The 23,805-nt window shown below is 39.2% G+C and overlaps 2 protein-coding genes across 2 annotated transcripts in view; one reads left to right on the forward strand and one right to left on the reverse strand.

Moving 5' to 3' along the window:
* gas6 (growth arrest-specific 6) lies at window positions 1-14,576 on the forward strand. Its single transcript, XM_030123233.1, has 15 exons — window positions 1-543; window positions 789-949; window positions 3,237-3,261; window positions 3,387-3,449; window positions 5,200-5,322; window positions 6,955-7,074; window positions 7,476-7,598; window positions 8,975-9,096; window positions 9,215-9,333; window positions 9,891-10,080; window positions 10,192-10,356; window positions 10,445-10,613; window positions 10,834-10,973; window positions 11,068-11,269; window positions 12,496-14,576. The coding sequence occupies exons 1-15, from the start codon at window positions 468-470 to the stop codon at window positions 12,645-12,647; spliced, it is 1,950 nt and encodes a 649-aa protein (XP_029979093.1). The 5' UTR covers window positions 1-467; the 3' UTR covers window positions 12,648-14,576.
* A 739-nt stretch (window positions 14,577-15,315) lies between these two features.
* tmem255b (transmembrane protein 255B) overlaps window positions 15,316-23,805 on the reverse strand; it is a 37,703-nt gene continuing 29,213 nt past the window's right edge. The window contains exons 8-9 of the mRNA XM_030123247.1: window positions 18,690-18,839; window positions 15,316-16,121 (exon numbers count right to left, since the gene is read on the reverse strand). Of these exons, the coding sequence (XP_029979107.1) occupies window positions 15,885-16,121; window positions 18,690-18,839 (387 nt within the window). The 3' untranslated portion in view covers window positions 15,316-15,884. The remainder of the gene's footprint in view (window positions 16,122-18,689; window positions 18,840-23,805) is intronic.

A 23,805-nucleotide genomic window follows, 5' to 3' on the forward strand; every position in this document is an offset into this window, starting at 1 on the left:
ATGTCTGCATCCGTACAAACTCCTGCCTGCACTTTTCAGAGCTACTCCCCCTCCTGAAGCAGCAGAACACCACAGGCGTCCGCACACACTGGGAACACACAGGGCTAAAACACAGCGGGAAGCGGGTCGCAAAATAAAGTCCTGACCGCAATGGGTACGAGGTGAACGGCACAGAGGACGGGGAGGGACCGGTCGCTTCGTTTGCGTCTTGTGAGCGATATGCGGGACAAATAGACGACAGCGTAGAGCCTCACAGCGCCTCGATTTCACATCAAAAACCTTCCGACCAACGGTCCGAATACCTGAATACCTGCAGTGTTCCGCACTAACATTAGCACGGCACGGCTCGGCTCCGGCGGCACTGACATTGACGAAAGGGGAAACTCAGACACGGGGGGGGGTAGACGGACTGCAAGACGGGACAAGAGAAAGTTTCTGGAGCTTGGCGCAGACACAGCGGTTAAACAATGCGGCTGACCCCGACAAAGTCCTTTTCATCGGCAGCCTTGCTAATCCTGCTGGTTGTCCGCTGGTCCGACTGCAGTAAGTAAACAATTACATGCTAGGTGGCTAGCTAGCAGGCTAAGTCCCTGTGACATTTATGCAGTGAATGATGAGACATGCTTTAGTTGGGAACGTCATTAATGGTGCTTTAACGGTTGATGTTTCGCAACCGTCTTTAAATGTTTTGGTGCCCCACAGTCAAAATGTTGCTTAATTACAAAGTTGTTTGGCCGTCTCTTGCACATGTATGATCATTAATAAAAGTCTGCATGTCTATTTTCTAGTTTCATTGTCTCCCCAAGAGGCAAACCAGTTTTTAAGCAGACACAGAAGAGCAAATCAAGTTTTCGAGGAGACGAAGCAAGGACACTTGGAGAGGGAGTGTGTAGAAGAAAGGTGTTCCAAGGAGGAGGCCAGAGAAGTGTTTGAGAATGACCCAGAAACGGTAAGTATACGAAACATCCATGAAGTTGTTGGGTTTTTTTTAAGTCTAATGTTAAAGGCTAACTGTCCTCAAATGCAGCACCAAACAGTCTAAAGTTTTCTGTGTTTACTAATAAAAACACTGATGCCTGGTCAAACTCCTAACTGAAAAAAACTTCCAGCCTAGGTTTTATTATTTAACATAAGCCTCCAGGGTGGTTGTTTACATCAGGTTCATATTGACTGCAAACTGATGACTGTAAATGTCACAGTAGACTAATGATTCATTGTCTGGGCTGACGTTCATGCTCCAGTAAGTTCACAGCCCTGATTGTCAGTGCACATATTACAGTATTCCCATGTCAAGGTCTTGGCATCTTTTCATCTCTTTTTGTTTGTTTCTGTGACAGGCATTGACTCAGTATGACTAAGCTTTAGTTGATGAAACACAGCTTTTGTGAATATACTGCCTTAGAGTCCCTGTCATATTTTTATGGACACATACACGCATACAAGCCACTGTACTCAGTATAGATAGTATAGTTACCACCAAATATGGGAACACCTCTTTCTCCATCCTTCTACGTTCACTCTTGGTGGCCCTTTATGGAAACATAATGCTGCATTGTAATGTTTGTGCATGTAAATGTGTACTGTACATTGTTTCTATTCATTTGACGTTTACCAACAAGCAAACTCCACGTCACTGTGTGTACTCTTCATCCCTCCTGGAATATTTACTACAGATTAGTTTCCATTCTGCATTCATCAGTGTTCCTGAGAACATGTCCAGCCATGTGAATACATAAGCCTATTGAATGTGTACTACATGTGCAGAATAATCAAACAAGCTCCACATGTATCAATAACAGAAGGTGTCAGAAAATATGCAACATGGGCTGTTTGGCCCAGAGGCATGTTTCTTCACTGGCTGAGAATTCAGATTTTTTAAGTCTTGGAGCATGTACGTGTGTGCATTGTGTGAGTGTTACAGCCTGGTTCATTAATAGCACAATTATGGCAATTAGATATAAGCTGTCTAAAATGTGCCAACAGATGCTTTCTGAAGTTCTCTGCAGCAGTTAATGAGTGCCTGATTTGTAAAATAAAGCTGAAGTGTGAATTGCACGTGGATGAAGTGTTAGTTAGCATTTCACGGGCAGCACCGGAATTTGTAGTGATCTCTTTTACTGTTTAAGTTCTGAATTGTAGCACAGAGGGAATGAATGAGGCAATCGATGACTCAGAGATTACGTATAAGCTTAGCCAAATGGAGAGACATAGAATGTGGGAGTGGACTGAGGACAGGAGGATTATCGTGAAGTTGCAATGGGCTCAGAAGGAAAGGTGAGGTCAGGTGACGTTCTGTCAAATTGAGTTTGAGGGAGTCCAACACATATCCCCAGCAGAGCAGCATCGTGTGCTTGTAGTTTTCTACCATATACCATTTCTTCCACACCAAACTGCAGTCTCATTCATAACTGCATTATTCATTCTGCAAGTGCACTTCTCTGACTCTGCGTTTTGTTCTGCTGCAGCTTTCTGGCTCTGCAGAGTGAGCGACAAAAGAGTGTGTTCCTGGATAAGACCTAATTTTTCTTGGCAGCACATAGTCACATCAGCCTATACATTTTTGTCGTTACTCACTTGTTAGGTGGCCTCCCACAGGCGACCGATGACAGATAAAAAAGTGTCTTAGCTGTATGCATGTAGTTTAGTGAGTTTTGGGATACACACTGGATCATATCTGACATCCTAATAGTTCACAGTTGTGGCATCAAAGAAGTCTTGCATGATGTTTTTTCAGAAAGGTTAGACCTAAGCTGATGATTTTCCATGAGATTTCATTCATCCCCCAACCTGCTGCATCCTTCTGGTACTGCTGCAGAAGCTCTCTAAAGTGTCTGTTCCTCCAGACGCTGTAGATCTCCCAGGTTTTGACCTACATGTGCAGCAACACTGCAACCAGAAGGTGGGAGGGATGCTACTACTATCAGGAATGCAGAGAATTCTCATGAAGCCCTTGGCAAAAGGCCGCACCCATTAGATAGAGCACAGACAGATGCAACAAATGCTGTAGTCAAAATGACATTTATCACTTGTTTACGAATCGCTTTTCTCTGTTATTTGTGTGAGTATAGCGATCATGTACAAAACAAAACCAAATCCTAGATTATGTCGTGTATTAGTGGAAGCTCCCCCTCTAATTCTGAGAATTATTTAGATTATCCTGTTCTGTTTAGATTCTTTTGTATACGCCTTCATAACTTTATCCCTCTCTCCTCCTCCTTGTATCTCTTCTCCCCTAGGACTACTTCTATCCAAAGTATTTAGGTAAGTTATCATTCTGGCCAAAACCCTTCATCTCTGCTCACGATTTGTGAAACATATCTGAAAAGGCTCAGCTTATTAAATGATCATAACCTGTCATGTTTTCTTTCATTTTCGTTTCTGTCCAGCCTGCATGGACAAGTTTGGGGATTCTGAGAAAAAGAAACAAGATCTGGTCACATGTGTTCACAGTAAGTTGTCTGTCTTATCAACTTTACTTAAGGTACTGTTGGCATAACTGTGGATAGGTTGACTGCTATCTTCTTTTACTTTACTCACATTTTCAGTATTACACCCAGAGAAAGTCACTTAATTGTAGTGTAGGGGTTGGGCTGCACTGCAGTATCACAGCTCTGCATCACTTTCAGGCTCAGGCACAGCCTCTCTCCAAGAGGAAAAGAGAGAGAGCACAGAAAGATGGTGAACCTTTTAGCAACACCTAGTCAATTTTTGTATTGTGACAGATCTCAATGAGTGTCTGATATTGACGTGCCCTGAGTTGACGTTAGATGCACAAGCTCAGGTATCTATGAGTAACATTGCAGTACTTTGCTACAGTGATGCTGCACATTGGTGAATCAGTGACACACCTCTACAGTCGTCACACACTCACTCACTCTCTGTATGGCTGCAGCAGCTTGTTCGTGAGCTGGCCCGGTAGAGGAGTGACGTGGAAAAAAAGCCTGACGTGAGTGGAGCGCTCAATATTTGCTGCATCAGGATACAGCAGACCCGGCTTTACTCTGATTGGCTGAGGAACCTCGTGTGTGTGGGGGGGTTTCCATGACTCAGCTGCAGCATTGTGGCACTTAAAGATGTGCCGGCCTTTCTTTTTTATCACTGTCGGCACGCTATCTCTCTTGCTGGCTGCAGATCTCTTCCCATTTGTATCTTGCCTCATCACGAGCAGGTGGTGGGTTTTTTGCCAGTATCATAACAGATCATGAGATTCCAGTCATTCCATTTGTTTCATGCACATGAATTTGTTTTGACTTCATATTAGTACATACCAAAGTTTGTTTTGTGATTAGCAGATATTGTGCTAGACTTGGAGTTTGCAGTTTTCACCTCAACTGTTTTTTTTTGTTTTTTTTTTTAAATATTAGACACGCACAATTAAAATAAAATCTTGCCGTTATTATTTGATACATAACTAAATCATTTTTATCTGATATTCACTGCTGTTGTACTATAAACACAACATGGCAAATTTGTCCAAATTATTATGGTAGGCTACAGGGTACTATCCCATCTTTATTTCATTACATAAACCATTTTTTAAGGTCTTGTGTAAAGGTACATCTCAAACTTTAATAAAAGGGAGCAAATGAAGCTCCAGGGGCTACTTGTGTTACGATTTATAGTTTGTGGTGAGTTTATTGCATGGTAAACTGGCTATCGGTGTTCAGATGACTCACATGTTTGACAGATGAAGTGAAGCCGTTTGGATGAGGTGTACACTGCAATAGCCGATAAGCTTTCATATTTGACCTTATCTTTCTCTCGATCCCGTCATTTTCACTGCACTGTCATTTGCACTGTCCTTTCTCGTCTTTTCTCTGAACTCCAGCTAACATGCCCAGACTTGTTGAGCAGTGAGGCTCTCCTGTTGGGAAAAGGAAACTGTGAGGGGAGTGACAAGATTTGGAAGTATGCTTCAGTGAAAGTATTCAACAGCAAAAGTGAAATGCACAAACTGGATGTCCATTTGATAACATTGATGGTGAACTAAAGGGCAGGTATGCTGGGAAGGACTGAATTAGGGCATTGCTGGCAGGACAGCTTAGGTAGCATTAGGCTATTTATATTGAACTCCTGATATGCACAACACGGGAGATGCCCTTCCTCTGTCTGGTATCATAATACAGTTAGACTAACTGTATGAACTCCACTTCAGAGGACTAATAACACTGCTTTCTGTGTCTGTCTGCTTTATTAAAGATATTCCTGACCAGTGCTCCCCATCTCCCTGTAATGCCAGAGGTACAGTGCGCTGCGAGGACAAAAAGGGCGACTTCCTTTGTCATTGTTTTACAGGCTGGACAGGAGCCAGATGTGAGAAAGGTACTGTCATCACTATGGAAATGTTAGCTTATTGCATGATACCTGGACTTTGCATGTGTTAGTCAGGCAAAGGTTACATTTTTTGCACCGCATCATATACAGCAACTCTGGATCTGTGCCATCCCTGTAACCTTAGTCCTGACAGTCATCTTCTCTCTGCTGACAAAATTACCTCGACCTCTATCACTGTCATTTGTGCAATATTTGTGCAATATTGTGCAATAGTTTTTTTATACTTAAATATGACTACTGTTTTTTTAAATCAACTTGTATTTTTTTTGTTGTTTTGCTTTTATTTTAGAACTAACCACAGGCCTGTTGAACAACCAACCATTACTGCTGCTATTGCTGCTACCATTATTAATGATGTGTGAGGGATGTGTCACGTCAATATGAATTGCACATACAGGAACTGTAGTCACTGTGAGTCCAGTGGGAATCCATGTGTCTCTTTAGGGGTCAAAGCTGGTTACTGTATAGATCAGGGTTTCTGTTAGCCAGTAATTACCTTTTTATTTCTGGGAAAAATGTTTAAAAACAAAAACAAGCAAACAAACATGGCTTATATCATCCTTGTTTGCAAGTTGGAAGCAGACAGCTTTGTTGCAATGGTTAAAATGGAGCGAGTGGAGTGGCCTATAGCCCACAGACCTGCTATAGAGGAAAACGGCATGAGAAAAAAGGTTAAAACATTGTATCTTTTTTTCCATTGTGGCAAACTCCTCTACTGCCAACTTTAACATCAAGTCCCAGTGGACTGCAGTTCTGTACGTGCAGTCTGCATGTGCAGTAACATTTGATACCATGCAGGCCCTACTCTATTTTTAAACAGGCTACTGATATGTGAGGTTTGAGATTTTTTGTTATTGGCCACATTTGAATGGATAATGGTTTTGTTAATTTTTTTTGCTATATCGTTAGTGTTCATTACATGGTCAAGCTGATTTGATTTTCATTCTTTCACGAAAGAAGGTGGACTGTATATTTATGTTTACAACACAGACTGTTAAAATGTAGTCAGTATATTAAATATGTCAGTTAAAATAAATAATTTTTTCTGCAGCAAGAAAAATTCTTTGCAGAAACCCTGATGTAGATATGTGAAGATGGTTTTATCCTTTAGGAAAAAGGCACAATTTTCAAATGAGGAATAATTGTAACAAATATTCTGTTTGAGCAGGGACTACAAAGCAATTTATACAGGCATACATTGAGGGAGAGGGAAACGTGCCTCACAGATTCATGGCACCAACACCATTCCACACGTTTCCACTGTGACTCATCTTGCCACCTTAGTGTGAGAGGAAACCAACAGAGATTCAGTTTGACTCGGTCTGAGCCTTTTCCACTTGACGACCGAACTCCGCCTAAACACTCAGCTGCAAAACCAGCCACAGTCACATGTAGTGTCAGATACTTCTAAGATGTTTAGGAAAGTACAAATTCATACAGCTTTTCAAACTGGTCACTTCTGTTCTACACTCCTGTTCATAAAAATATACATTAAATTAAAGTCTTATTCTCAATGACTTTATAAAACCTTAACACATGCCAAACCACTTAATGCTGTACACAGCCGATGATGATGTTTTTCCTGTGATCATGTTGACTGGACTGCTTTCCTATTTGCAGATGTCGACGAGTGCAGCAAGAGGAATGGAGGGTGTGACCATGAGTGCAACAACACTATGGGCAGTTACCGTTGTTCCTGTCACCAAGGCTACATGTTGGTAGGACGCCACTTATGTGATGGTAAGCTACAAGCCATAGATTCACATGTACCATCATGTCCATCACTGCAACTTTATGCTGTTTTGAACAAATTCTAACTGTACAAATGTTGTTTGCAAACAGGCTGTTCAGACTTAGTACCTCTTCCAATAAGGGAGAGACTGTTTTTTGAGTGAATTAGAGAGTAAATGCAAAGAGGCAAATGGCGTTTGTAAAAAAAAAATGTCAAAGCGAGAAAAAGCTTAATAGTTTCACAATGTTTATGTTCTAATAAATGTGGTACTCATGAATCTTGTATGAGTCAATACATTGTTTACATGGGACATCTTATAGATTTAAGTATTAAGTTGATCTATGTAAAAACAGTGGCACACATGAATATCCGCCAATCTAGTTGATGGTATTTTTTCTATTTTCCACAGATGTGGATGAGTGTGAAGATCCAAATGTGTGTGGAACAGCACAGTGTGTCAATAATGAAGGCAGCTACGATTGTCTGTGTGAAGTTGGCTACGTCTACGACAATGTCACCAAGAGCTGTGTTGGTAAGTGTGCAGACAGACACCATGAAGGAAACATATGCACAACTAGTTTCAAACACAATGTCATTTCTGACTGAAGAGAAGCTTCAGCCTCAGCAGGACTTGATGCAGCTGTGTTTTCAGGTCAGGGATGGAATGCAAAGACATTTGGATAAAATCTTTATATATAGGTTACAGGTCACCTGTGCTCTTGTCGTATCTAAATATAATGTACGATATTCAGCCTGTCCTCCATACCTGCATGCAGTAGTAAAGAGTGGTCTTATGAAGTACAGACTTCAAAGACTGTCATGACTTTAGTCAAATAAAAGTAAATTCTGACAGTATTCATCTTATAAATATGGCTAGTTATATTTAATAACAAGTGGTTCCATGCACAACAAACCCCGCCCCTCGCACATATTGTAGCTTATTTTGGCATCGATTCAGCTGATGTCATCATGTCTATGCATGTGCTGATGTCAGCATATCAGATGCCTCTATATATGTGCCAAGTTTGAAGTAAATTGAAACAAAATTGATGTTTTTATCAACATTTGAAATTTTGTCCATTATAAGAAAATGAAAGAAAAAAAAAAAAGATTTTAAAAATTCATAACAAATTGGAACTTAGACCTACTTTTCCCAAAATTTAATCACATCTATTCTGGGTCACTGGCAATCTATAAACCCAATTTGGTATGAATTCAACCAATAGTTTTACTGCTAGAGTGTTACCAAACAATCAAAGAAACAAACGACCAAAAACAATACCTGTTGCCTCCCCTTTGGGGGGGGGGGTGTAAAAATATGTTAGCATCGTAGCACCATGTTCTCAACAAACATTCATATAGTCATGGGCTAAAGTATGCTATTATTTCACAGGAATCATTATATAAGTGTTCATAGAACACCTTTGCACACAGAATGAAAGCATTTCTACTGATGAGGACAAACATGAAGTTCTAGTGTTTGATAACTCAGTAAAATAGTAAGACCACCATAAGAGACATGTTGGCAGCAACATGGATAAAGAATTCCCAGAGTTCAATCCAAATCATTAATCTCTTGTGTGCCGTGTTTTGCTCTGTAGTGGAAACCAGACTTTTCATAACCTCTGTGTCCCTCCTGCAGGAATTAACATTTGCTATAGCTGAGCTAGTCATGTCCATGTAAGGTTAAATATGGAGTGGGAAGATACTACCCAGTCAATGTCAGAGACCACTTAAGACTACTCCAGTGTTGTTTGCATTCCCTAGTATGTTGACAGGAAAGTTCATGTTTTTACAAAATTCCTCCACTTATGGGAATCTGATAACAGTGCTCCCTACTCTGTAACCCTTTAATCTCTGGCCGTTACTTTGATTTCTCCTTCTCTCTAATTTCTTCATTCTACTCAGATGTTGATGAGTGTGAGGCAGGGGTTTGTGCAGAGGAGTGTTTGAACACTCCAGGGAGTTTCCGTTGCTTCTGTGATGGACGTCAAGGCATGAAGCTAAGCCAGGACCTCAGGAGCTGTAAGGTGAAATACATTAAATGTGATGAACATGAACCAGCCATTTCTTACTTTAGCTGTTGAGCAAATTGTAAACTTTACAAGCTGTTTTCAACATTTTGTTGTTTATTTTGTTTGAAACCAGCCTATTACTCCCTGTATGTCACCGTCACTGAAGAGGAATTCTCGTTCTTTGTACCTCGGCCGCATGTTCAGCGGTGTACCAGTGGTGAGGCTTCGATTCCGCAGGAAAATTCATACTGGGTAAATAAATAGAGTATGATTTAATATTTAGCAGCTCAAAACTGTAATATTTAAGTGGAACGGATAATTAAGTTTTGATCACATTTTTCCAGTAAAATAGCTTTCTTTCACCGGTTAATTAACATTTAATTAAGTAATGAACACCTTTGTATAATGTGGAAGAATTAGAAAATATTATAGATAGACATAGACTTAATTGATCCCAACCTGGGAAATTGTAGTGCAGCAGCAGCAGCATGACACACAGTAAAATAGAATATAAGAATAAAAGAAATTTAACACAGGAGCAAACACACTATACAAAATAAATTAGAAGTATGAAAACAGAACTGGTAAAAAATCTGGATAATCAAACAGTAAGGTGCAACGGTAAGCTGTAATGTGCAAAGTAAAAGTGGACTTTTTCAGTGGTACAAAGTAAACAAACACAGAGAACAAACTATTCAAATGTTGACAGTGATTTAATGTGTTTCCTGATTTGTCTGCATAAGTAAATACACAGTTAAAAACACCAAATACTGTTTTGCAAGTCACGAACAGTTCTTTCCTTTTTCTAGTTTTTCGGCAGAGTTTGACTTCCGTACTTATGACCCTGAGGGAGTGATCTTCTTCGCCGGAGGTCACTTAAACAGCTCCTGGATTGTGCTTGCAATGCATCATGGGAAGCTGGAGTTGCAGCTTAAGTACGGCACAGTCAGCAGGGTCACAAGCAGTGGACCCATTGTCAATGACGGGCAGTGGAGAAAGGTTGGTTGTTTCTGTCAGGGGTCAATGTGTGCATTAATACAAGAAGTATATCCAAAGGTCTAAAAGTGTACTTGGACTGAAACCTTCTCTCTTATGATTTTTTCTTTTCAGATCTCAGTTGAAGAACAGGGACGGAGCTTAGTGATTAAGATCGACCGAGAAGCTGTGATGAAGATTGCAGTAAATGGTGATCTGTTCACATTAAAGAAGGGCATGCATGAACTCAACCTGACTGTGGGAGGGGTGCCTTTTAAAGAGGATGGTCTAGTCAATCAGGTATGTATTTGAGCATTGACTGGTTCCAGGACACGTACAAAATAAAGCTGCCGTGAATACATTTCTTAAATATTGCGGATGTTTTCAGGTGAACCCTCGTTTGGATGGCTGTATGAGGGATTGGCGCTGGTTGACAGGTGAAGATACGTCAATACAAGAAACCATTCGGTCCAACGAGAACATGCAGTGTTTCAGCACTGAAGATCCTGGAGCATATTACCCCGGGACAGGATTTGCCCTCTTCAACATCAGCTATGGTGCGGTCTGTGTGTGTGTGTGTTGTGTGGATGTTTGTCTTGTCAGAAGCATATCCAGCACTTGCATAACTTGCCTAATTGCCTCTTCCCCAAGTCCTCAGTGAAAATGTACTTGTTTGGGTGAATTCGAGGTGGCTTGCGTCATCTCTTTTGCAGTTTGCGTCATCTTTGTCAGGAAAAGGTCGTAACCTGGTGTTTTCACTTTCTGTTCTCACTGTAGACTCACAGAACCTGAGTGTCCAGTTGACATTACGTCCGACGTCAGGTATTGGAGTAATGTTTGCACTAGTTTACCAGGACAGGGTCCCTCTGTCTATCTCTTTAGCCGACTATCATCCTGGCACTGACGAGTGGCGAGATGTGAGTAGACCACAGCTGAGTATATTTGTGTATGTAGGCTAAAGTGGTTACAAACTGTCACTGTTTAACTGTAAACTATTCTCTTGGTCTACAGTTTGTCCTGGTATCATCAGGTGAGGCCATCCTTGCCAGCGCTCCCAGCCCCTTGTGTGACGGTGACAGTCATGTGGTCCAGGTGACCATCTCAGCCAATCAGACGGTGTTGCTGATCGACGGCCAGCCAGGACGCAGTGAAGATGCTGAAGTTCCTACTGACCTTCTGTCTCAGTCCAGTACCTTCATAGGAGGACTTCCAGGTGAGGACACGGACGTTTACTTTTTACGGGGCTGTGCAATAAAACTCATGAGTCATTTCATATCCAGATATTAATTTTCATCACATAAACCACACATCCATGAATTCAGTCAAAGAAAGTTCATATAAAATGACCACATGGAAAGGTGTATTTCTTCTTATATATTGAGTTATACGTTTGACTCGAATACATAGTTTTTCTCCTTTTTATTTATAAATAAGCTTTTCATACATTAACATATAAACTTTGACCCCTCCTGAATACTGGTTGATACTCATGTTAAGCAGATGTGTATCACTAGTTTGAGTCCTTACTTGTTCTGTCACATTCACTTTCAACTATGTTTGTAGCTTTCACACAAATTTCCTACCAGCAAAATGCTGAAATATTTTATTAAGTATAGAAATAGTGTTGTAAACACTAATAGGAAATAATGAATGTAAGTTTTTTTTTTTTAAGTCATTATACAATATTGTGTTTTTAGTGTATTGTATTGTATATGTAACTGTACATATACATTCTTTAGGGTGTTGGACACAGTGTCTTAGGGTGTACAGTTTCCTCTGTCTGCATTTATAGGCTTTAACAAAGATTTTATAGGGGTATTATTATTATTATTATTATTATTATTATTATTATTATTATTATTATTATTATTATAAATGTTGCAGTAATCTATTTTGTATAGGTTGGATAATTGTTTTCCATTCACCTGTATAAAAAAGTTCTGAGTAATAGTAATATAAATTTCTCCCTGGCATCACCTGTATATTTCATTAATAGGCTTTATGTTTGAGTTATTTATGTCAAATCCTCTTGATGCAGTTGTTATTTACCTAAGCTAAAAGGTCAACAAAAATACCAATATTTGTGTGTTAACACATAATGCTTCACATTCCAATAATTAACACCAAAAAAAAGCTGTTTTTCTTCACTAAGTCGACTGTATATGTGAAAATGAACAATAATCAGGCTCTAATACGTAGTACATACTCTAGTGTCATAAAAGGAACAGATAAAGTTCAGTAGTTAATTGTAAGTAGTTGTGTGACAATTGTCATGTTATTCTAATAGAGTAATAAACCAGTAAAACTATCAAGCAGGTTAAGTGGTTGATTAATGTGAGTCTGATAAACACAGTTTGTACGCTCGTGGGTGGGTCACAGTTCACCTGCGCTGCTCGTTTTGTTTTCTCTTGGGTAACACGTTGTCCCGTCCTCCTTCAGATGTCCCTCTGGTGTCCACACTGGTGTCAGCGCCCTACAGTGGCTGCATGGAGGTCACCGTTAACGGACGCTCCCTGGACTTGGACCAGGCCACCCACAAACACAATGACATCCGCTCACACTCCTGCCCCCTACTGGACTCTCACCAATGATCAGAGCATCCGTCTGCCAAAACTGATCCATAAGCAGTTTGTTGAGGCAATGTGGATGTTCTCCAACATATTTATTCAAACAAGACTTGTCCAATGAGGAAATGTATTAGACTGAAATTGAAAAACAACTAAACCAGGTTTTGTGGTCCAGCTGGTGTTTTAGCTACCGATCACTCTGTCCTTTCGCCTGTGACACTGCTGCTTAGAAGCATCAGCAGGGATTTTCACAGTGTTTTCATTACTGAGACTGTGTTAGTGGCTTTTTTTGCTGAGAAACATCCCCTGCACTAGGCAGAAGACATAGGAATAAATGCTGGAAAACATTGCCTCAAAACTGCCCATGTATCACACGCCTTGTAAGCCCACAAGAACACGCAGGGCCTTATGTCAAATGCTTGGTCTGGGGTCAGTCCACTACACCTGGCATCCTGTGATTAAACACAGATCTGACTGGATCAACGTAGGCCATGTCAACAGACGGAGCTGTGGTCATGCAGCTTACATCCAGTTCGCCCACAATCACAAAGCTTGTAATAGTCAAGTGCTAATAATGTACAGAACAACTCATCAAAAACAAGAAAGGGGACCAGATCGTACATCGAATACCCCACCCAGGCCAAACGTGTGAAAACAGGTGCTCGGATCTTTTCCACTTATTTAAGGATTGATTGGGGACTAAATGCTCCCTAACAAGCTGATCCCTCGCCTTCATTAAAGCGTCGAGGCGCGGTACCAACAGCGCGTTTTTAGCATTAGGCACAGGGCTGCATTCTGTAGGAAACCTTGCACATTGTTGCAGGTCGAAATGGACTGCCATCTGAAGCCATTTTCTCGTCGTCCTCTTCTAAAGATGCACTCCATGTCTGCCTGCAACCTTAAAATCAACCATGTGCCTAAAAAAAAAACAAAAAAAAACAACCCAAACTTGTTGACAGCTTCTATCCACCCAGGTGAACCATCTCACAAAGGTGCAGTACTGTAACACACACACACAAACGGAGCCGCACTACTAATGAAATGTACTCGATGTAGACAATACACTCTGCATTTCCACATGTGCATTACAGTCCGTTCAAGAAGCATCGCGTTTATTAACTCGACCAATTTCCAGATAATCTTCACTGACTCCTGTCACTAATGGCCCCTTCTTTTCCTCACTGTTCACTCACAGTTTAAACCTGCCGTATACAAATCTGAAGTCAATAGATTAGTCTCAGAAGCACAGGAAGACTGGAAGGGGCCCTCTCCACAGACAAGAGAGAGAGAGAGCACTGCATCGACCGCACCATACGAGCTACTGAGAGTTAAAAGAGTGCGCTGTAATATACTGAATATGTAAATAATGTGACTGTATAATGCTTTGTAGAAGACATAAAACAAACACTACCTTCTGCTCACCGAGGTTATCTGCACATTTAAGTTGATCCAAAGTCTTTTGTTTCCCAAACCGTCCACAGTTTTCTGAATCTCTGACGTTCAGCTGTTCCGAGGGGTAACGTCGCGGTCACGAGAGGGGGATTCGGGGATTTCAGGGATCAGGCAAAACCTTTTAGAGACACACTTTCTAATTGATTTCATAGGTGCTGAGAAAATCAAATCATGCTAAAAAACAATGTCGTCGGAGCATTGTGATTGAAAATGCCAAAAAGGGCTCCTGTGTTATTTTACTTCCCTCTTTTAATGTATAATTTTGTAGTTTTCTGAAGAATGAATGCCAAAATATAGAGCAATGTGTTCTTGTTGTGTTTTTTTGTTGTTTTTTTTTTTTTTTTTTAATCATATGTGTTGTACGTTGAACTTCTTTTTAGTTTTTATTTTTCACTTTAACTGCCAGTATGTGTACTATGCTGAGAGAAGTCTGCCTTTCAGTTTTAACTTCCCTCAACAGTGAAAAATCCTATTTAAAAACAATAAAAGCAGTTGTATGAACATGATAGAGTAAAACTGTATTTTCAGAAAAACTCTTTGAATACTGTGTGATTATGTTAAAGCTACGCCACATGTGTAAAATACTGAAAGCAGCACCAGTACTAATAATAGTAATAACACTGGTCAACAACAAATTTATTGTTTTACGTTTTTTGAGCTGATTTAGGATAATTTTGGTGTGCTGAATCCAAAAATCACAATTTTGCTCAATCAGGTCAACTTTCTGAACTATGCTACATATTGGCTTTTTAACATTTTTGCTTACATTTATGGGCGTTTTCACACCATATGATACAAAATTCTTTCATATTTCTTGCAATAAACGAGTTCTGAAGATTTTACTTTTGCCAATTTATAATTAATGGGTTTTTTTAATATTACAGGTGACTGAAATGGCTTCGACTAGAAGATCTTGCAAAAATAAGCCTGACGTATTCTGCTACATCTGCGGTGAATACACCATTGTACCTAACAGGAATCCTGTTAGAAAATGATTTTTTTTCTCTTAAAACCTATTTTGGGTGAGAACTATATAAAAAAATCAACTGATAAAGTCACAAAAATGTAATCAATTTTGTGAGAAGATCAAATTTTTCAAAGTCAAATTAGCAAAAAAAACCTGACCTGATTGAGAAAAACAGATGTCATTTTTGGATTTAGCGGTGCAAAATGGTCCTAATTCAGTTGAAAAAATCTAGACAACTTGCAAAAAACATTTTTTTGTAACCCAGTGTAATTAATCCTTTTAATGAAAGACTTGTATGGAGCCCGTATTCCACATGTATTTGGAAAATAAGTGTTTTTTTTTTTTTTTTTTTTAAATACATACAGCAGTTCATAGCATCAACAGCATCCCATCCCACAGCAGTTAACATGCATCATTAATAATATATGATATATATTGACTGTAAAGTGCTCATTAAATGATTAACACAAACGCTAAGTAACGGCAACTTTAGCATCAGTTTTTGTCCAGTTCACATTTCATGAAAGCCCTTTAAAATGCCTGTACAGTAGATAAGTATAGACACCAATACAATACAGAGCAAGATCTGTAATCCTTTTGTAACAGACACAACTATCAGATCAAGTGTACTACTATACACTTTTCTATGTAATATTTAAGAGTCTGAAAGCCCTCTGGAGCCTTCAGAAATACACATAAATACATCCTGACCTTGTATAAACACACTACAGATCTATAAATCTCTCTTCAGTGAAACCATAAACACCCGTCAAACGTCTTGTGCTACATTCAGTCTGACCAGGTTGAGATACTTTCAACGCCCTGTACATTTCGCCGATCGCTCAGCAGGCATAAGGGGGTGGTTTCTCGAACACGTTTGCCATAGAGGAGGGGGGATAGAGGATGGGGGCGTTGGGTGTCAACACGTAGCCCACCGGGTCCTGGGTGCCCCCCTGAGGCTGCGGCTGGGTGGAGGTGGCCTGCTGGTTGGCGGTCTCCTCAGACGGCTGGGGGTTGGACACAGATCCTCCATCGGGGATTAATGGGGGCAAAGCAGGTGCCTGAAAGCTGGGGTCATGCTACGGAACAGAAGAGAAAAGTGGGAGTGGGTGACTGCAATGTTATGTACAAAAGAATCCAGAGATGATGAAATGATTCTGACATTTTTATGTGAGGCAGTGGTTTATCATCCGTCTGTTTTTAGTTATGTAACAGACAGATGTTTTTTTAGTAGCAGCCACAGATTTATAAGCGAATACTGCTCATCAATAATACACCGGTATGATACACTTTATAGTTTATGGAAAAGTCATTTTAGTTGTAATAGAATAACTCAATGATTACACTGGTCTACAAGTAAAATGCCTTCAGAATAAAAGTAACGAAACTTCACAAAGTCTGAGTCACAATTAAAGAAAAATGTTATTCATGTTGTACAGGATAAGGCATTTTTTTTACAGATAAAATAAGTAAATAAGTGAGAGGAATTAACGGCTCAGAGTTTGTCAGTGACAGATACAACCTTTGTAACTTAAAAATATTTTGTTTTAGATTTTAAATAGTATTTCCATTTTCTTTTGTATTGCTTTTCTAAATCAGTATGTGTATAACTAACTCCAGTGATACCACTATCAGTACTACTACTAAAATAATGATATCTAACATTGGTTATCGCAGAGATTAGATAATGTCTGAATTATTACACTGGTGTATAAGTAAAATGCCTCCAGAATAAAAGTAATAAAACTTCATAAAGTCTGAGTCACAATTAAAGAAAAATGTTATTTAAGTTGTGCAGGATAAGGCTTTTTTTTTTTTTTTTACAGATAAAATAAGTAAATAAATAAGTGAGAGGAATTAACAGCTCAGAGTTTGTCAGTGATAGATACAACCTTTGTAACTTAAAAATATTTTGTTTTACATTTCAGAGTATTTTAGTTTCTTTTGTATTGCTCTTCTAAATCAGTATACGTGTAACTAACTCCAGTGATACAGTGACAGTGTTATGATAATAGTGCTACCACTATCAGTACTACTACTAAAATAATGATATCTAACATTGGTTATCGCAGAGATTAGATAATGTCGGTATTATGACACTGGTCTATAAGTAAAATGCCTCCAGAATAAAAGTAGTGAAATTTTACTAATCACTAATAAAGAAAAAATTCAGTCATAAATGCTGGTTGGCTGTAGTTTCCAAGATACAGCCTTGGGCCAAAATGTGAAATTGTGAGAATTAATGAAAAAATGGGTTTTACTCAAAAGGAATATTTGTCTCAGATCTACTTAAAAACACTGTCAGCACATTGTAATACATTCGCTTTACAGGATCTTTATACTGGAAAATTCATAAATCTGTATGTGCAATATCATTTTATCATATACATAAACATCAGCTAAATAGCACTTTTGACAATTGTTTTCCAATTCCTCTTAACCCATGAAGACCCAGCGCTACTTTTATGTCAGTTCCCAAATGACATTTTCTCTATTTAATTCACTGATCATGTACATGTTCATAAAATCTCAGATAAAAGGTGAGGGTTATTATGTCAAAAACAGAGAAAATTGCATAAAATGTGACTTTTTCAGTAAAATCCATCATTAACTGAACATAAACTAAGTGTCTTCATCCACTGTCACTGATCCAACTCCGTGGGTTTTACTGCTGAATCAATGTTGTAGAAGATGACAGTGTTTCCACGTTCACTACGGAGCCTCTGAACGTCCAAATGGGTCATATCTGATGACCATGAAAAGATGACAAACTGTATTTTACACCAATTATTTACATGGATTGACAGGATTAGTGGATCAGCCGGTACTAAACATTTCAGACCAGTTGATGCTTTTGGTCGACGGTGGATGTTTGGGTCTTTATGGGTTAAAAACCGTAATAACAGATATTTTTAAGTAAGACACGATTTTCCCAAAAACCTGAAAGAGGCATTGCAGAAACCAGAGCTCATACAGGTACTTATTTCACTTATTGAATCCCAAGCATGCAACAAAATCATCTCTTTGGGTCTTTATGGGTTAAATGGTGAATGCTGATATTATTCTGCTTTTAGGAGAATTCTTAGCATGTGCTGTCAGAGTATGTGTCTCATTTGCAGGTTGCGCCATGGCCCCTGTTTACAGTCAGCCGGTGGTGACACAAAGCTCCTTTCCAATAAAGATTCAAAAGAAAAGTCCACATTTATGGTTTCTCAGCTGAGGAACACACCTACTTTAGAACATTGTGAATGATGTGTTGTCAGAATAGTAGTGGAATATTAATTTTCATTAGCTATGCAAACAGTTTATTGGGAAATTGGGAATCTGAAACAGGAAGAACAACTGAATGTTTTGTGCATGTAAACATAATAATTTGAGATGTTTTAGTGAAGATAAACACGTGCACTAACAGATGTTAGGATCCCCAAACCTATGATTCACGATTATTGTCAGATTTTGCAGATCTACAGCTCACTGGCATGATGTGGCAGCAGTGCACATCATCCTTTTCTTCTGGTCTGGAGCTTTGATGTTTCAGTCAAACAGCTGCAGAAATAAATTGGAACCAGAGCTGCTCATCTGGCAGCCAAACCTGCGCCGCGCAAAAGAACATTGTTGTTTCTTTTTCCTTTCGGTCAGGGCCGTACCTGCATGGGCATGGGATAGTGGGGGTAGGCAGGCAGAGCATGTCCTGGTGGGATGAAGCTGGCGTAGGTGGGTATGTGGTGGTTCGGGTTGTATAGAATGTGGGGCTGTGGCGGTGGGCTGGAGGTAATCTCTGGAGTGGGCTTCTGCTCCTGGAGACAATAAAAATAGATGAAACAGGAAATCATCAGAGGAAATGGGATATACTACGCAATACAAATGGGAAATTACCAAAAGGATAAAAAATAAAATCAGAAATGTTCTTGTTTTTGAAAACAAACTCAGCCCATTCACATCAACAAAGTGTGCGAGTAAATGTCTGACTATCTGATTTTTACATAACCTTTTGTGAATATATAGTAAGTTGTCATTTCTTTGGCAAAATAATAAAACATGTAACAGGTTAGAAGGTGAAAAAAAATGTTAAAAATGTGTTAATTATTGACCTATCCCAGACTGTACTATATGGATAATACTTCATTTTTTAAGTTTATGGTTTTAAAAATAGGATCATGTCTCATTAAAATGCCACATGAAAGGTTAAAATCTCCCCCAAAAACTCCTAGTTATGATCAGGACTGAAGTTTATTAGAATATGTCTCTAGGGATGTAACAATATGAAAATTTCATATCGCGGTTATTGTGACCAAAATCATCATGGTTATCATTATTATCACGGTATTGTTACCTCCGCCAAGGAGGTTATGTTTTTGCCAGGGTTTGTTTGTTTGTCTGTTTGTCTGTCCGTTAGTGTGCAACATAACTCAAAAAGTTATGGACAGATTTTGATGAAATTTTCAGGGTTTGTTGGAAATGGGATAAGGAAGAAATGATTAAATTTTGGTGGTGATCGGGGGTGGGGGGGCCCACGGGGGGGGCGCAGACCAGAAAATTTCATCAAAATCTGTCCATAACTTTTTGAGTTATGTTGCACACTAACAGACAGACAGACACACAAACAAACCCTGGCAAAAACATAACCTCCTTGGCATGGGGGGGCCCATGGGGGGGGGCCACTGATCAGCCTTGGCGGAGGTCTGCGCTCTCTGAGTGCTTCTAGTTGAAATTGTGCTCAAAACGTTCAAAAAGTACTAATGCACACACTGAAATAATTTAACCAAATTGTATTTAAAAAAACAAAACAATAAATAAATAAAATAATTGGTACAATGTACATTCTGTTGCAGAAACATTCAAATATTAACCCTTAGTGGTCTGAGCCTATTTTGTCTGTTTTTCAGTACTTTTGATTTTGCCTTTATATACTATATAAACAAATGTTTACTATACCCATGTTTGGGATCTTTTTTTTCAGCACAGCTTCATTTATATCATCTGCCTATTACTTTTTTCACTTTAACCTACTATAAAAACACAAAAGGACAAAAACCACAAAAAATATACAAAATCCGATTTGAAAAATGTATATACTTTATTGCATAAATAACACACAGATGCTTAATGAACCTTTTCAAAGACTTTAAAAGTGAATATTGGTTCCAAATATTAGGTATAGAAAATTAAAATTGTAATAAATTAAAACTAAACTCAAATATTTGACATAAAAGCAGATCTTTACATAGGCGTTTTTTCCCCTAAAAGTGCGGTAATCAAACACGGATAATTAGAATTTAAACGGTAATACTAACCGTCTGCAATTTTACCACGGTTTATTGTTATACCAGTAATCGTTACATCCCTACATGTATCTCAGTTGAAGTGGAAAATAATAGTTATACACAGGATTTTTATGGCATCTTTTCTGACGTGGACATTTTTGTCCTTTATGAACCCAAAGGACTGTTTTTACACTGAGGTAGCAGGATTAAGGCTTGATTTCATCTCAAACCCATTAGTAACTATCACAGTAAGTCAGAAGTTCACCATCTTCGTTGTACTGACATGTCTAAAGCTGTCATTAAAGCAAAGTACTCTTTTTACATCCTGAAGATAAAAACCCTGTGGTGATGATGAGGCCAACAAACAGGTGTTGGGGATTTCACGTTCCCATCAAATACTGTCAAATGTAATAACATATTTTCAACACTTCAAAGGTCCCGGGTGAAATAAAAAGCTCAGATCAAATCACTGAAATGATGTGTCCAGTATAAAGTATAAAAGGCAGTTTATTACACGCTCTTGACTTCAAAGAGAAACTATTTATTTGTTCATTTATTGTACTTTCTTTAAAAAAATGAACTACTATAAAGCAGCGATCACCACATCCTGGTTCTAAATCCTGGTTCTAAATGAGACCGAGATGTTTCATAGCATAACAGTATCATATTGTATGCACTTCTGTTATCAATAAAGTTTGATAAATTATTTTTTATTTATCTATTTAACCTTTATTTAACCAGGAAATGTCCCATTGAGATTAAGAACCTCTTTTACAAGGGTGTCCTGGCCAAGATAGGCAGCAGCAATGCAACACATAGTTACAAGAATACATACAACATACACACACACTCGACAAAAACAGATGATAAAAATTGCATGTACAGGCAGATTAAGAAAAGCAGGTGCAAGATATGGAATTGGCCTCAAGAACTCTCAATTTGGACTTAAAAGTGCTCAAGGAAATCAACTCAGTTTCCAGTCTTTCTGTAGCTGATTCCATACATGAGGTGCAGAACAACTAAAAGCCTTTTTACCCATTTCTGTGCGGGCAAATGGAACAGACAGCAGAATGCACTCATTTGTTCAAAGAGAATAATTTTCAGAATTTCTCTTGTCAATTAAGGAACAGATGTAGCCAGGCAAGAGGCCAAGTATGGCCTTGTATATAAACAAGTACCAGTGGTTGGTCCTTCTGGTGGTCAGAGCAGGCCATCCTACCCGCGAATACAGCTCACAGTGGTGAGTCGATGCTTTACAGTTGGTGATAAACCTCAAGGAAGCATGGTAGACACTGTCAACCTTCAGTAGGCACTGAGCAGATGCATTCATGTATAAAAGATCTCCATAGTCCAATACTGATAAAAAAAGTCGCAGCAAGTCGCTTTTTTACTTTAAAAGAAAAACACAATTTGTTACGAAAATAAAATCCCAACTTTAGCCTCAATTTCGCCACAAGGTTTTCCACATGTGGCTTGAAAGTGAGGGAGTTGTCAATTAAAACCCCCAGGTATTTATGTGTGGACCACCTCAATTACATTTCCTTCCAGAGTGGTCACTGAGGGTAATGTTTGCGGAGGTGTCCTTGAATTGGAAAACAACATAAGTTTAGTCTTGTCTGCATTGAGGACCAGTTTCAGTTGAATTAATGAATACTGGACAGCAACAAAGGCTTTCTGCAGGGATTCAGTTGCCTGGACAAGAGTTGATCCAAAGCAGTATATAATTGTATCATCTGCATAAAAATTACCCCCTTATTGGTGATTATCCAGACCTTATCTCTACTGACTCTGTTTGAATGAATGTAAGTATATGTGCTCATGTTGTGACACTGATAGAGCAAAGATGTGCATAAAAACTGAAATGTTTAATATTTTTTAGTATCACTGAGTGAAACAAAACCATAATGACCTTTCAGCACATTATAATTTAAGAGGTGTGAGAGGGGATATGAGGCTTATTCCTTCCCTGGGTGTTCACAGAAAATCGACTGTTTTTATCCAATCACAGGCATGATCAGACAGACAGGCGGGTTAAATATGTGATTGACAGCTGTAATTACCAATCGCTGATCAGATTCTGTCAGCTGCCACCTGGATGTGACTCTACTGCTCTACTGTGTCTCAACTCAGAAGGTTAGAAAAGTGGTTTCACTTTCCCATAACAGCATGACAGCTTCCTGTTGTTCATGTTCATCTATATTTAATCTTCTGATTTGGCCTAAGAGGAGAAAGCTGCAATGGGAAGACGTTTATTTACAACTTATGGTGTATTTTCCCTCTGATTTCAGCTCCTGCTCATGCTTTTTGCACTTTATTAATGATTGCTTTTTGTAGTTTCAGGATAAAGGACAAGTAACTTCATTATTGTATTATTATATAGAAACATATAATATTAGACAATGATGACCAGTGTTATGGGTGGGTCTAGGTGTTAATCCGTGGGTGTGTCCTTCTAGCTGTGCGTGAGTGGTTGATGTGTTGCAGGTGTGGAGCCAGATCCCGCACACGGATTGGACCAGCCAGCCGGAGGTGGACCTATAAAGCTGGGCCGGTCCATCATCGCCGTTCCTCCACTCCCAACCCCGTCTTCATTCTGTCGTTGTTCCTGGTTGCAGCAGTAGGGGTGGGCTGCCATTTTCTTTCATCTCGTTTTCTCATGTTTAAGTAAGGGAGGTTGGACTTTGTATTTGGTTTCTTTTCTTTTGCAGGTCAGCCTCGTTTCCTGGGTTAGTAAAGTTATGTTTGTTATTTTGGCCTGAGCCCACCCTGAAGACCAAGCTGCCGTTTTGTTGAGCTTTCCCTACCTGTCTTTATATACTTAGTAAATAAATCACCTATTTGTTAAAATGCACAACCTGTCTCTCTGTGGCTTGGGAGTGAGGAAAGGTGTCCACTAATTCATGCTATATTCTAGGGTTCCCTAGCCGGGGGTGTAACATCAGAGTAAATACAAATACAGTTTTTAAATGATGATTTCATTTATTAAGGGAAATAAAATATTTAAACCTATTTAAACTGGGCCGTGTGTGAAAAAGTAACTGCCCCCTGTTGTTACATCACAAACTATCTGTGATTAACCCCCTTTTTTTACCTCTGCCAAGGAGGTTATGTTTTTGCCAGGGTTTGTTTGTTTGTTTGTTTGTTTGTCTGTTTGTCTGTCCGTTAGTGTGCAACATAACTCAAAAAGTTATGGACAGATTTTGATGAAATTTTCAGGGTTTGTTGGAAATGGGATAAGGAAGAAATGATTAAATTTTGGTGGTGATCGGGGGTGGGGGGGCCCACGGGGGGGGGGGGGGCAGACCAGAAAATTTCATCAAAATCTGTCCATAACTTTTTGAGTTATGTTGCACACTAACGGACAGACAAACAGACAGACAGACAAACAAACCCTGGCAAAAACATAACCTCCTTGGCGTGGGGGGGCCCACGGGGGGGGCCACTGACCAGCCTTGGCGGAGGTCTGCGCTCTCCGAGTGCTTCTAGTTTTTACTGAGTT

The sequence above is a fragment of the Sphaeramia orbicularis genome, chromosome 3 (genome assembly GCF_902148855.1).
Source record: "Sphaeramia orbicularis chromosome 3, fSphaOr1.1, whole genome shotgun sequence".
NCBI classification, from domain to species: domain Eukaryota; kingdom Metazoa; phylum Chordata; class Actinopteri; order Kurtiformes; family Apogonidae; genus Sphaeramia; species Sphaeramia orbicularis.

Excerpts from the sequence above, each read along its gene's own strand:
- gas6 (XM_030123233.1), top strand. The coding sequence starts at position 468 with ATGCGGCTGACCCCGACAAAGTCCTTTTCATCGGCAGCCTTGCTAATC. Across the intron at positions 3,450-5,199 it reads TCTGGTCACATGTGTTCACA|ATATTCCTGACCAGTGCTCC; the intron begins GTAAGTTGTCTG and ends GCTTTATTAAAG. Across the intron at positions 11,270-12,495 it reads CTTCATAGGAGGACTTCCAG|ATGTCCCTCTGGTGTCCACA; the intron begins GTGAGGACACGG and ends GTCCTCCTTCAG.